This window comes from Manduca sexta, chromosome 9 (assembly GCF_014839805.1).
Source record: "Manduca sexta isolate Smith_Timp_Sample1 chromosome 9, JHU_Msex_v1.0, whole genome shotgun sequence".
NCBI classification, from domain to species: domain Eukaryota; kingdom Metazoa; phylum Arthropoda; class Insecta; order Lepidoptera; family Sphingidae; genus Manduca; species Manduca sexta.
Window position 1 is genome coordinate 6,240,802 of NC_051123.1, and position 14,721 is coordinate 6,255,522.

Genomic DNA, 14,721 nt, shown 5'->3' on the forward strand with positions numbered 1-14,721 from the left:
TCAACCTTATGTATATATTTTTAAATACACAATTTTCCTGGCATGACTGCCCTCAGAATGCGTTGAGGCGAAGCAAACATAGCGGAATAAGAGCGAGTTAAATTATAATAAAATTATTGAAATCTACACTGCCATATAAATATATTGCGACGCAGTTATTGCTCACCAGACAACGACATACGAAGAACAATAAAATACATTTTAATTATTATGAGCGGCGATAAACTCTTTGCTTTACAATTTACGTGTATCAGTAAGAAGAGTTCAAGTAGAAAAAAGGGTCAAATATGAGTACCGAGTACTCGCACTTTGAAAGAATCTCATGAGTTATGACTTAAATATTGTTTTCTTAGAGTACACGATATTTATTTTTGGAGTACTCATGTTGTCTTATTTTTCTCCTTCACGACCGCTCGTGTTGTTATATTTTCGCAAAATAAGAATGACTTTTATGATATTTTATTATATTAAATTTATTCCGGGGAAAAACTAACGCCGAAGCAAGACACCCATTTTACCTGTTAACCTTTATATCAATCGAAATTAATAATAGAAAAGTAAAAATAATTATCCAAAAATCGACCTTTTGGCAGGAACCAATTGCCAGTTGCTAGGTCGGTCTTGGTCTCCGCCCTGTGGAATGGGGGCGTTTGGAGAATTCCACCACGGTATCCCCTGCCTGTCGTAAGAGGCGACTAATAGGGGCCACGAAGGGGGTCGTCGGCGGGCAGCAGGGGGCTGTCCGCCCTAGTGCATTTTTGTGCATTTTGCACATTTTTCGGTTGACCTCCGGGATGGACGGCAGTGTGTTGTTGGCCTCATACTGCCGTAGACGCCGAAGGCGTCCTTTGGTGCGCGGGGGCTTCTGAGCCCCCCCCCCCCCATAGGAGACGGGCCGCAAGGCGGCACCGCGCAGGGACGGCTGCGGTCGTAGACTTAGACACTACAACGTCAGAGGAAGCCCGCAGCCGTCCCAAATGCGCAGAAGAGGGCCACCGCGGAGTTTTTGCTGGTAGACCGTGCGTAGGTTAAGTCGTACATATGGTTAGGGACTCGGCCCGGCGGTCGCTCGAAGGTCACCATCAAATCCGGGCGGCTCAACGTCGGGCCGTAAGGCACGGTTACCCCAGCATAACCGCTCAGTCGCCCCCCGCGAAGGCTGGGCGGTAGTAATAAGGCACTTTCTCCGCGAAAAAAAAAAAAAAAAAAAGGTCGGTCTTGGTCTATACTTCAGAGGAATGGAGGATTAATTTGAGATTACTTGGTGGTTGGGTCTGTTGTACGGCATATGCCGAATTCTTGAGTAGAGACCACGTGTCGGCAAGCGTTGTATAAGATTCGCTTCAGCTGGATGCGACAAGCTGAAGACGGGAAAAATGGCGAACATGGGAAGAAACCTATGTCCAACAGTGGACTACAAAACCTATGGTGATGATGATAGGTCTTGTACGTCTTTGCCTAAGATACCGGAACCTAATGTTGCCGCAAAGCAGCAAGCAAATTTAACTTTTTTTATTTTATAAAATAATGCAAATTGTAACAACAACAGCAGACTAATTGCACAATTTTATCAGGCGGATATTACTAATTGCATAAATGGTTTTTGGAAAATGGTATTTATATAAAAATAAAAATACATTTTACGGTGCGGTTATATCATATCATAAATATAGTTGCTTTGTTTATTAATCCTTCATAAATATTATTTATATATTTTTTTAAACTAAAAAAAAAAAAAAATACTTCGATATTGCATCCAGATGTTTCAGAGCCTAACCAACGTAGCCAGCGTAATTACTTTACGTACGCTGAAAGATGAGCACTATGTAGCTCTATACACTGATTAAAAAACGTCATGATCTGTCATGATAACAATTAGATGAATGAACAAAACTAGTGTACCGGAAATGTTGTGGGAATAGAGAATAATATATGTTATCATATAAATATACCTTATCAATACCTCGTGTTAAATAGTAACGAACAATAACGCATTCAGAATACTAACTACTTCCGACTTTATCCGAAGGGTAAGAGACGCGTGAGTGATACCTAACGTCCATAGAAGTCCTAAAGATTTGAACGTATTTACAGAAAACCTTTTTTAAATTTTTCACGTAATTGAAATGAGTACTTATGTCAATACGCATAAGGCTCTAGAATACCACGAAACAAAAATAAGTTCAGCATATAGTCGCCTGGTGGACTTCTACCTTCTTCGGGGAACATACAGCGGCGAACCTGTGTTGTACTAAGTATGCAGACAATAAAAAGCTTAGTGAGACAGTGACACGTATTTTTTGAGAGAAACAAAAACACCATACAAAAGCCACACAAACATACTACAAATCAAAACTATTCCGTGCAACAGAAACGTGATTTAAAACATTTAGTACAATATAATGGATAGATATTTTCTCTTATCTACTAATTAGTAAGCCGGTGGTCATCTATGAAGCGTAAATTACGGAAGTCATTTGAAAGGCGGGGTCAGACTTCCAGCGAGCGGCGAGTTAATTAATACTAGTAGGTATTGTCACAAATGACAATAAAAACTAGATGCCATGATTAATAGGCACGATTGATGTTAAATTACGGTTTTTGAATAAAGCCTTGTGTGATTGTTGTCTAGTTTTTTTCCTTAATGAATTTCTTTTGAAACAAGGTCTTTAATTGGAATATGTAAAATTCTGAGGTGTTGAAAAGTAACACACTTATAATTCTAAAGATATTAAAAAAATATAGATTCTTAGCTAATCAATGAGTAAAAATATAATTCATTGTAATGGCAATATTAACGTTTAAAACAATCATGTCCTAATTAGACTTTCCAACTTCATGTGCTGTAATTATTTGTCCATATACACCATGCGAAATCGAAATCACCAATCGCTAAATGTCTGACCGCTGCTTTAAAGTGCTAGTTTCTATGTAATGCGTTTGCATATGAAAAAGTGCTATTTTACCTCGTCCTTGTTCAAAAAGAACTGAAAAAAAAGGAAGCACGGTTATAGGATTAACAAGCTTCACACACAACAATCATTAAAAAAATATTTATATCTACATATCCATACTAATCACACCATGATTAAATATTATGGATTATATATTAAAAACATGAAAAATAGTATTAATGTATTCCGCATCCATAATATTTAACATTATTAGATTCTTACCAAATGACTTTAATAGGTATAGTCTAATGCATTCCAATTATAATACCCATTATAATACAGTGACAAACATTAGTAAGTATTAAATAGCAAAGGTTAGGTTTTAATATTAACCAGATTCCAACACACATGCATCTATTCTTTTGGTAAAATACATTCTCAAAGATTAAACATGGTAATATATTTATTGTTTTAATGTTATTTTACAAAATATGAGCGAAATTCTATAAAATTTCATTGAGCAAAGTTACATTTTAAATCATTAATTAGCAAATTGCTGCAAATGAATGGTGAATATACAGCATGTTACTGGAAGGCTTTTCAAATCTTAAGCCACCTATACCGTGCTGGTAAGGGAAATAATATTAGTATGTATAATCATATTGATAAAAATAATGTTTTGTTACCCTAACATCTTGTGAACATGTGACTTTACAATCAACAACTAATATGAAAATGTAAATAATATCCATCAATCGTTAAAATATTATTTACATCTAGTGCTGTACTTTACTGCATAGTAAAATTTTTGTTATGCATCTTTTTTTTTGTAATAATGAATTTTCGTATTGTCTGCATAATGCATGATTTTTTATAAGCTTACTTATAAAGCAATGATAATTGCGTCCTTGATTTTCGGTACTGAATTCTACAATTACTAGTATGTTTATTAAAATCAAGTAGCTATTTAAAATGCACATAGAATCAATTAATATATGTTTGGAATAGAGCACCAAAATAATTAGTAGCTTATTAACTAAGCCATGTAAAATAAAATAATAACTAGTCTTCTGTAGTTTTAGCAAATCAACCTTAAGAAAACAATAATGGATGCAAACATTATAGGGGCATCTATACTATTCTATCTATCATATATTACACATGACAACACCAAAGGGATACACAAAAATATGCATTAACACATGAAATACATATGTCAAGTAATCCATTTCAAATCTAACAGCCAACAATTATGTACTTAAACCAAATTCTAATAAAATAAATTATACAGGGAAATGATGATTGGCCAAAGCTCTCAATATTAATTTATACTCATGCAGTTACTACTGGGCACCAGCAAATAAAACTGCAGTGCAACACCCTACATCCCTAATGATGCAAAAAAGTATAGCATGCATACATTTTAATTAAAAAATATTTTGTAGTTATGCTATTGTTACTATAAAAACCAATCAATAATTCATTTACTTTAATTTAAACACACATAACAAAATTAATGCTAACCATATATTTTTTAAGTTTTAAACTTCATCCTTTTTTGGATGTAATTTATTTACTTTAAAAAAAAATATATGCAAATAGAGATTTTTTTCTTTCAACATTCAATCACAATTAACAGTACTAAAGTTTCTACATACCCCATGCTATATGTTGTGTCCTAACTTATTTTTTACATAATAATAAATATAGAACCTTGAAAGGCAATCACAACTTAGTGACAATCAGTAAACTTTTAAGTGATTTAATTTTTTTAATTTCGAAAGAAAATTCATAATTACACTATTTACATAAAAAAAATATAGTTGAATGATATTAAAATTGTCTACAACAAACAGTGCAGAAAATTTACAATTTCTAATATTTGTATATTTCTTTCTATTAATCGTTTTTCTTTCTATTTGTATAACACTAAACTAATTTTCTATATATTTGTGGTTAGATAATATGATTGCCTTTTAAGGGTTGATATAATAATTGCATATTGATTAATATACAGATACATACCTGTTTGTGTTTAATTTTAGGTGATGACTGATAAGCAAGTTCTAATTTAGAATTATTCAGTGCCTTCTTTGGTCTAGTGTTCTTAATGCCTAACGACTTGCCGAATGGGGCAAACCAGTATCTGTAACAATAAAATCATCAATATGAATGTCAAAAAATAAAATCATGTTTAACTTTAAATTTAAAGTAATTATAAATATAATAACATGCTGAACAATTTTTAAGTCATCTAGAAAGAGATTTGTTGTTTAAAACGGCTTTATTGACAAAACTAGCTTTTATTCACCTCCATTGATGTAGATGTGATATTCTAGGACAAGCAACAAATTATTGTCAGAAAGTTCTATCTAGCTTCAGGTTGGAATCAGTAAAGAAGTTAAGATGTGTCTATTTAACAGATAGTATGGAATATAAATAATGTCTATCTAAGGTAAATACATATTAAAATACCTTATCAAAATATAATCATAAAATATGTTATACATACTTAATGTTATTTGATTTCTAACATATAATTATTTTATTCTATTTAAAACTTAAAGACTACAATGTGGTTATAGTCTCTTCCTTAATTAAATTTTGGTGTGTTTTGTGTATGATAAGAAATTTAAAAAAATATTTCGTCAAATAGTTACTAGACAAATTTGTCTACAATAAGGATAAAGTACAAATTAAGTTAGAATATGGGTAAAATTTTGTGTATAACATATAATATATATTATATAAATAAAAAATTGCAGACAAACCGCATGAAATTTCGTTATTAAAAAATGGTAATATCATTTCAAAGTAAATAGCTTTCATGAAATAGGCAAACAGTGAGTCACGACTTCGTACGATTGTATTTATTCAACCGTGTTTCTAGTTCATTAACGGCTCACGTTCTATCAAGTCGGTTTTGAAAGTGAGAGCGACTTACTTCTCCATCACATGCCGTAGGATTATTAGAACCAATGCCAGCGGCAAAGGCCATAGCAGGTGCCTATAGTCATTGTAAACTACTGCTTTGTCGGGCCCGGGCTCCAAATCTTCCCATGTTGTGTTAGGCGGTAACCACACATCTTCGTTCCAAAAATTATCCAATATAAACCGCAACATTATTAATACTAATTATTTAATATAATTACGAGTGGTGTACATCCACCACTAAATAGACAAATTAATAATTTATCACGCCATAAACACACTCAGGCAGCGAACGATACGACCGCTCGGCAGCCGACATGAATGACAAATTAGGGTGGTTAAAAAATATCGATGTTCTCCTTTTATATTGTATCGATATTAAAACGTTAGCTTACGTAGCTTAGATAGCTCACGGCTATACACTATGTGTCAAGATACGATGCCGATGCGAATGAATGAATTGCAATGGATCGCGTCCACTAGGCGGATGGTTATATTGGGTCGAACCGTAACGCAAAAATCCGCCTTTATAATATGTTTAGTATAAAACTGTGTCCATTATAGACGCATTACACCATATCACAAAGGGATACGATGGAATGCCAAATAGATCAATGACTTGAGCCATTGTGACGCCTTTAATTGTAAAACATATTGTAAAAAATTTACAAAATGTTTTACAAGTATACCGCTCTAAAAGTTTTACTAAAGTTTAATTTTGTTTCCTGTAAAAATTGCGTTCACCCAAATTTCCCTCCATAGCATTTAAACATCCCATAAATAAAATATGCAAGACGGCCTCAAGGAAATAAAGCACAGAGTAATCAAAACAATAATGAAATTTTATAAATAAAATCCAGTTACCAAGTCCGGTAATGGACGTAATACAAAAAAACGCTCTCTGCAATACATCGTCGCGACCTCACCTTCTGTAATGGAGGCTTACCTTAATGACATACTGAGTGGTATATGTCCTTTTATAGAGATCAACAGATAACTCAATAGTGTTTAGTAACTTTATATGAGTAGTAAACAAGCTTCATTTTAAACGAAACGAGGTGTAGTTTAGACTAGTACACAGATTACTTAGAGAAGCTACGGACTAGTATCATGTTTGTGAAATTACGAACCTCATTCTCCATAGCAGTTACTTAGACTGCAGTTTACATCATGACGTTAGGATAGAAATGTAAGATTATATAAAATATTGTGAAGTCTTACTAATAGTACCAAGAGTACTTTTTAATTTACTTTATGTATGGGTCAATAGAACTGCCTCTTATCTATTCCACCTAACACTACCGTCTAGGTCTGTTTTGCATTTGTCAAACGTCAAATATATCTGAGTGAAACGAAAAATAACCTATTTTATCCACAAGATCTTGTAAACACAAAATTTTGACTGATTTGCAATCAGCCGTTTGATTCATAATTTTTTTATATAAATTATCCCGTAACTCGGTATACGGAAATATAATCGAGTAGTAAATTAACTGAAAAAACTCCGTTAGTGTTGCTTTATACAAGTCGTCTGAAAAAATGTTATTCTGCCCAACGTGCGCCAATATGCTGATGGTGGAAGAAGGTCCAGAATCCGCACTAAGGTACGCTTGCAACACGTGCCCTTATGTTTACAATATTAGGAAGAAAGTGTCGTCCCGTACATTTCCGAAACTGAAGGTTGGTCTTTATTGCATCATCCTATTCAGTGCCCAGACATGTCCAGAAATAATAATCAATTATGTTTGTTTTTTTAGGAATTAGACTATATTATGGGAGGAGCGGCTGCCTGGGAGAACGTAGATTCGACTGACGCTGTGTGCCCTAAGTGTGGTCACGGCAGAGCTTTCTTCATGCAACTGCAGACTCGGTCAGCAGATGAACCTATGACAACATTTTACCGTTGCTGCAATCACAAGTGTGCTCACAATTGGCGTGATTAGTGTAATTTAGTTTACTATCTTATTATTCTAAAAATACTAGAGTATGAAATTACTAAGACAAGTTGTATTTGGTAGTAATTTGATTAGATATAAAAATACATCTCCAAAAATGAGGATTGAAAAGATGACTCCAATAATACAATGCTCTGATGAGTTGTCCAGTATGAAAGCTGCAGAGTATGTGATGAATGGTCACGTCATAGCAGTGCCCACTGACACTATATATGGGCTAGCTTGCAGTGCAAACTGTCCTGAGGCTATACAAAAACTGTATACCATAAAAGGTAGAGATTCAGCTAAGCCTGTAGCTATATGTGTAACATACATTACAGATGTAAGAAAATGGGGAGAAGCTGAACATTTAAGTGATCAGCTGTTGCAACACCTGCTCCCGGGGCCTGTTACTGTGGTGTTAACAAAAACCAAAAACTTAGACAATCCTTATTTAAATCCATCCACTATGAAGATTGGCATAAGAATACCTAACCATGACTTCATTAATAAGATGACGAAAATTTTTAACATGCCAGTTGCACTGACAAGTGCCAATTTTAGCAATGAACCATCCACTCTGTCCATAAAAGAATTTGAACATTTATATGATCACCTTGGTGCAGTATTCGATGGAGGGATCCTCAGTAAAGGCTTGGATCAGAATAGAACTGGCTCCACAGTCATAGATTTATCAAATAAAGGGTTCTATGAAATCATAAGGCGAGGTATTTCTTATGAAAAAGTTATAGGAATTTTAGAAAGCTTTGGGCTTAAAAACATTGTTTAAGTTATGTTATTCTGTGATAATGTGTGTGTAATAAAAATGTACTGTAATTCTATTATTTTTAATAAAAAATCTATTGGCTGTGGTTGTGCTAAACACATACAAAATAACAGAGTGTGGTGTAACAGAACATTGCATTCCTGTGTATTTCTCATGCTAATCCTACAACATAGTTATAGTTGTCTATGATGTTACAAGTTTTCACACTTTGTATGATTGATGCTTAAATTCTATGTAAAGATACTGAATAAGCCACATTAACTCTTATTCCCATGATAAAAAGAAACATCTAAATACAGTAGAAACTGGCTAAATAGTTGTAAAAAAAAGTTAATTACCGGTACATTATAACAACTACATTGTGAAGTCCTATATGCTTATAAGACATTAGATAAAGCAATGTACCAGTGATAGAGACTGATCGTAATTTTTCATTAATCTAAAACAATATTCTCAATTCAATTTCGGCTCATTCATTGTCAGCCAATATTTTTGCCAATATCAAATTATCAAAAGACATGGACAAACTATCTAACTAACTAATATCTTGATACTTATTATAATTTAAGAAGCTGTAATGAAATAAGAGGACTTTTTATTTTTCACTACACACACACACACACTAAAGAAATTAAGTGGTCCCTTCCATGTAATTATTACCGGTTTTGACTGTACTAGATTATGGTCATGAATAAATTCTCATTGTCCACTTTATTAACATAAAATTTGCTGATAATATGTTTATGGCCCTGGCGTATGTACTGAATTTTATTCACATTCAGGACTTCATGTCATAGAAAATACACTACTTAATATATGAAGAGTTTGTATTCACTTGTAACAATCTTTCAAACAGTAAAAATCTTAAACTTACACATTTAAATGAGTTGAAAATAATCGCTTTAAAATAGAGAAAATTGACAAGAGTGTGGATATGGGTTAAAATATATTTTTTTAATTTCTTGAACATTGGATATTGATAGATGAAAATCCTTGCATTCAGCATATACAAAAAATGTAAAAATAATAATTTACGCTCTCTCTCTCTAAAATCTAATGAGACAGGGGTAGAGGCTATTACTAATTTAAAGATAGTAAAATTCTTTAACAATACTTTTATTCATCTATTTTGTTATAACAGGAACAAGTTTTATAAATTAACAGACGTGGCAAAGCTTACTGTGTAACAATTTTATAATTTAATGCTTATCATACAGTTAGCCGATTTAATATAAGTACAGTGGAAATGAATCACAACACAGAATATTAGAGACTAGTAGAAAGAGATCTTTAGAGTTTGTCGAGGTTTGTTGTTATAGAGTTGGACATTGTTTAAAAGCTTATAGGGCCTAAGAAATTCATACATCATCAAATCTATGTACATATGTCTGTAAAAATTCAAATATTTACTTTAAATTCTTTAACTCATATATTCTATCACTAAATACACTTACACCATCTTTTAATATCATAAATTGTACTATGTTGCAGTGCTAATTGGCTTTCTATTTTCTGGCAATTTAACTTCTAGGCTTTGCCATCTGCTAGGAGGCCACACTATACACATAGCTTTAGCATTGATTAAACCTAATGACACAGGACCAAATGTATTACTATCTAGTGTGTGACCTGTGTGATCACCTTCTACCCAGCAGTAGCCTTCTGGGATCTTCACATATTGGTTCTTGTAGCCCAAAGTGCTGACAACGTCGCCTTGTAGAGCCACCACACGTTTGATTATCTTTTGATTGGGGTCTTTGGGCGAGACCAACGATATCACGTCACCTCTGTTCACGGTGTAGTCCCTTACCGCCCATCGCGAAAGGAAAACGTAGTCTGTGTTCTTCGATTCGGGGTTGAGCGCTGGTTGCATCGAGATCCCCTCGACCCGGGCCACATAACCTACGGTGTCCAGGAAGGTTATGCCGATCGGCAAACCGAAGAAAACGGATCTGCATAAACTTCTGAACCACATGGATATGCCGGTATGTGGTTTTGCCGTAAAAAAATGCCCGGCATACTCGGTGCATAACAAAGATTTTACTTATTTTTATATAATAACATTTTTTTACATACAATGTAGTTGAATTTGCCAATCAGAATTTTGACATTTGAGTCTGACAAGTGACAGTTTATGATAATTTTTTAAATTTTCCCTTTTTATTGGGAAGGCAAGGGGTTCTAGTCCATACGTTTATGATTTACATCCTTCATCTATATTACCTACTTTACTCTATGTTTACATCTGACATGTAATTTTTGTTTTATTCCTCCTTTCAGATAAGCAAAAGTCAGAGTTATACATCCTAATCCAACGTAGCATAATATAGAAGATATTGACGGAAAACATAAAATATAGAGTAAATAGAGGAGGCGGCATTTTTTAAAGAAACTGTTTGGTTCTTTTCTAAAATTACATTTTTGTGGCTGTCAAACATTTTTTTACGAAAATTTCAGAGTACAAGAACATTATCGCTGGCAATAATTTGTAGCTTATTATTCAAATATGTGAAAATTTAAATACACACTATTTCTAGGTATATTTTTACTTGAACTATTTCACAGAGTGGACGTAGATTGTAACATTTTTTAAAAGTGGCAACATAAATGAAAACCATGTTACCAAATTTGTTAATATATCGAGAATATCACGCTTTGTTCGTTAAATTCATTCACTACTGAGTGAGTTGGGAATGATATACAGACGACATATCGGTCTTTACAAATACTCAAAAAAGTGTTGATGCTTTCTATAGTAAATTACAACCAACCAAACAGAAATTTTAGACATTTTATTTATGTGTATTCAGTTTAATATCACTGAAATAGTGTTCAAAAAGCACAGATTTCTTTCAATCAAATAGAGAAGATCTATCTGAAAAGTGTTGTCGATTTATGGAAGTGTTTCGTGCTCAAGAAAAACTTACAATCTGCATAATCAGCTGTCAATGAGATAGATCATCTGTCCCTGTAAATATAAAAGCTAAGACAATCACAACACGTTTTAATCGGATACATGTAAATAATGAAGTAAACAACCACGTTACGATGTGACCCTGAGAGCGCCCACGACGGCCAGCTTTCTCGAGGCAGATATGGGGTAATAACCTAACAGGAGTGAGGCTGGATACGCTATGGCTGGCGGGCCGTGAGGCGACCGCACGAGTGTCACGAACGGATCATCGTCAACCGGTACACCATGTCGGGCGACCAGCCGTTCCCGCACAAGACAGTCAGTCCCCTGAAGTGCAATGAAAAACCGTGGGACCAGTGGACCAGTGAGATCGGGTATGAGTCGCCGCGACGGGATGATGAGTTCACGCCGCAGCCAGCTGAGGGCAAGAGCAGCGCCTCCTCACGCCGGCCCCCTGATCACCATCCGTACAAGACGCCGGAGCGGGCGCGCCAGCGTCGCGCGCGGCTCAACCGACTCAAGTACCAGTCCATGAGCCTGCACGGTGTGTTCCCGCAGATGGACAACCTTAACGCGGTCGTGTGTCATATGTGTGGTGCCGTGGTGAAGTGCAGTGCGGCCTATAGACATTTGATTGAATCGCACTCTGGTACGGAGCCCTTGTTGCCGCCACCGCCGCCCGTTTCCACAGTCCGCAGTCGCAGCCGGCATAAAAAGGAAACACCGCCTCCCCCGCCGCCGGAGCCCATCAAAATGGAGACGTCTCCGGTGCACACCGCCACCGCGCCGCTCTCGAGGATAGTGCTTCCACAGCCGGAAATGCAGTACCTGGAGGAGCCGAGCACTTCTGCCGCCGTCACTGGCGAGGTGCAGGTGTGCATGGAGAGCGGCGAGCTACCCGTTGTTAGTATACAGGACACCGAGGATTTGCCGCTCGGCGAGCATATTACCGACGACATATTCGCCATAATGAATTCTGAGGGAATCCAAAGTGCCGAAGACATCACAAACGCTGCCGACTGGAAAAACATTATCAGGGACATCGGTAACATGCAGGAAATCAACTTCCCGGTGAATGATCCGGTGCAGGCTCAGGACTTGTACGGCGCGCCGCTGCCCGCGTACTCGATGACGGACACGGATCTGTCGAGCATGCAATTTGCGCCGCCGAGCACGTCGCCGTTGCTACTGCCCGCGCCCGCACCCGAGCCCGCTCCGCCCGTCGCCAAGCCGCCCGCAGCACCCACCGCGTCTACCTCCAAAGCGGCGGCGCGATCCAAAACGAGCAAAAGTAAATTTAACCTACGCGAGTACGATCCGAACAAACACTGTGGCGTAGTCACTGTCGAGAATCCTAAGCCTTGCACGCGCTCGCTCACGTGTAAGGCCCACGCTCTGTCACTGCGGCGGACCGTCGAAGGCCGCTCGAAGCCCTTCGACACGCTGCTGGCGGAGCATCGCGCTTCGCGAGACGCGGGTGCCGCCGCGCCACACGCTGCTGCCTCACACCTCGCGCACACTGCACACCCTGCGCCGCACCCCGCCGCCGCTGCTCCACTCAACCTCCCACCGCTGCTAGTCAACACGTCGCTGGATCTGAGCGCGTTCAACGGTCTCACGGATCAACAACAGGTCAATGACATTTATAAGAGCCTGTTGGAAGATCCGGATTCGGTGCTGCCGGACGCGTCCACTATCACATCACTGCTGGTCCCGCCATTGCCGAACGAACCGTTCCTGCTGCCGGAGGAAGCGCAGCCGACGACAGACACGTCGATGTTGCACGCCATGTCTCCGGCGGAGCACGCGGCGCCACCCGACGAGCGCGCGGACGAGGGCCCGCCGACGCTGGTGCCCACCGACGTGTACTGGTACGCGGCGTGTCCGCGGCCGCTCGCGTTGTGCACCTTCAACGCATCACACTCGGGCGGCGCAGTCACACTAGGTAAAAAGTTCGCAACGGTCCGAAGCAATATAAAGTCGTCGTTGACGAGATCTCAGTGCAAATCTACGGGCGGCTCGAACAGTTACTACTACGGACAGAACTCGTTGTCCTTGTCCAAAACGGTGCATATGAACGCCAGTAAATGTAGCAAGCCTGAAGTGCGAAAACTGATAGTGACGTGTAGTGGCGTGAGCGGCGGCAGCGGCGGCGCGGCCGTGGCGAACATGTCGAGCGGCGGCAGCAAGGAGGTGCAGCAGGCGCTGAGCGAGCTGTTCGGCACGCCGCGGCACGCGCTGAACGGTCACGTGGGGCACGCGGTCAAGCTCGCCAAGCGGCCGCCGCCCGCGCCCGCCGTGCTCGACCTCGGCTTCGCGCTCGACGCCGCGCTGCTCGCCGACGAGAAGTGCTGAGCCCCACCTGAACATAAGCAATCACCGGTTGTGTACTCGCATTCTAACTGTATATTTATTTCCTGTAAAGATCGGACTCCTGTACGAAGCCGTTGATGGCCGCGACTCGGTCCCGACTAGGGATCGAAGTTACGATGACATTAAATCTCATTTTTTGCTGAGACGCGAACTAATGTTTGTATTATTTTGTATATTATTTATAAGATTTTTTTAAATCGTTCGTCCGATGCGCGAGTCGGCATGTGTCAATGGAGAATTAAAAATAGATTATTACAGAATGGTTGTATTTTTTCGAAATGACATATTACTCGTTGTTGATACTAAATTGATAAATGGCCTAGGATTAATGAATGGTTTAATGTGATGAAAATTTCCATGTAAAAATATAAATATTATTAAAAATAAGTATATCAGTAATAGTGAATCGCCTCCTTTTGAAAATAAAGGCAAATACCTCAATAACTAAAGCACCTTGTTTTAATTGTTAGTTGACACCTCTGTAGTGCGTGGAACCGAGTACGGGAACAGGTTTGCTGCGGTTCCCGTGGAATGTTGCGAAACATCACCCACGATAATGTACACACTTTTATAATATTATATTCGTTTGAATGTTATCTATTCAATTTCACTTCCCAAATCTCACGAAATTAGTAATGGTTGCGTAAACACAACACTCTCTCCATAATATTATACTCAACTCTTGAACATATTGACACATTACACATACTTAACATTATTAGCATCACGAAAATTAAGAAAGATCAAGAGGAATACACAAATTTATTCTGAAACAAATAGGAATAAATTTAATCTAGATTTCTTTAAAATAACTAAATGTGGAGTCGAGCAAGGCGCTTACCTAATGGTAAGCGTTACTACTGCTCACTAATAGTAACATCAACCAGA

At 37.8% G+C, this 14,721-nt stretch overlaps 5 protein-coding genes across 8 annotated transcripts in view; 3 read left to right on the forward strand and 2 right to left on the reverse strand.

Annotated features, from left to right (window-relative positions):
- LOC115441317 (ceramide synthase 5) overlaps window positions 1-6,167 on the reverse strand; it is a 28,897-nt gene extending 22,730 nt beyond the window's left edge. Inside the window, exons 1-3 of one of the 3 annotated variants that reach the window (XM_030166055.2) lie at window positions 5,839-6,167; window positions 4,920-5,040; window positions 2,967-2,987 (exon numbers count right to left, since the gene is read on the reverse strand). In XM_030166055.2, coding sequence (XP_030021915.1) covers window positions 2,967-2,987; window positions 4,920-5,040; window positions 5,839-6,017 — 321 coding nt within the window. In that variant the 5' untranslated portion in view covers window positions 6,018-6,167. The remainder of the gene's footprint in view (window positions 1-2,966; window positions 2,988-4,919; window positions 5,041-5,838) is intronic. The other 2 variants (XM_030166057.2, XM_030166056.2) reach the window with 2 other exon arrangements.
- A 1,004-nt stretch (window positions 6,168-7,171) lies between these two features.
- Window positions 7,172-8,486, forward strand: LOC115441339 (DNA-directed RNA polymerase III subunit RPC10). Of its 2 annotated transcripts, XM_030166095.1 has the most exons (3): window positions 7,193-7,505; window positions 7,583-7,769; window positions 8,101-8,486. In XM_030166095.1, the coding sequence occupies exons 1-2, from the start codon at window positions 7,365-7,367 to the stop codon at window positions 7,766-7,768; spliced, it is 327 nt and encodes a 108-aa protein (XP_030021955.1). In that variant the 5' UTR covers window positions 7,193-7,364; the 3' UTR covers window position 7,769; window positions 8,101-8,486. The 2 variants fall into 2 exon arrangements, with proteins under 2 accessions (XP_030021956.1, XP_030021955.1); XM_030166096.2 differs by lacking the exon at window positions 8,101-8,486 and having other exon boundaries at window positions 7,172-7,505; window positions 7,583-7,825.
- LOC115441337 (yrdC domain-containing protein, mitochondrial) lies at window positions 7,792-8,683 on the forward strand. Its single transcript, XM_030166093.2, has one exon. It carries the CDS (start codon window positions 7,812-7,814, stop codon window positions 8,547-8,549), a length of 738 nt encoding a protein of 245 aa, XP_030021953.1. The 5' UTR covers window positions 7,792-7,811; the 3' UTR covers window positions 8,550-8,683.
- A 962-nt stretch (window positions 8,684-9,645) lies between these two features.
- LOC115441338 (mitochondrial inner membrane protease subunit 2) lies at window positions 9,646-10,685 on the reverse strand. The gene has a single exon (XM_030166094.2). The coding sequence runs from the start codon at window positions 10,519-10,521 to the stop codon at window positions 10,027-10,029; it is 495 nt and encodes a 164-aa protein (XP_030021954.1). The 5' UTR covers window positions 10,522-10,685; the 3' UTR covers window positions 9,646-10,026.
- Window positions 10,686-11,238: 553 nt separating this feature from the next.
- Window positions 11,239-14,282, forward strand: LOC115441360 (ataxin-7-like protein 1). Its single transcript, XM_030166124.2, has one exon. The coding sequence runs from the start codon at window positions 11,746-11,748 to the stop codon at window positions 13,813-13,815; it is 2,070 nt and encodes a 689-aa protein (XP_030021984.1). The 5' UTR covers window positions 11,239-11,745; the 3' UTR covers window positions 13,816-14,282.
- Window positions 14,283-14,721: the final 439 nt, after the last annotated feature.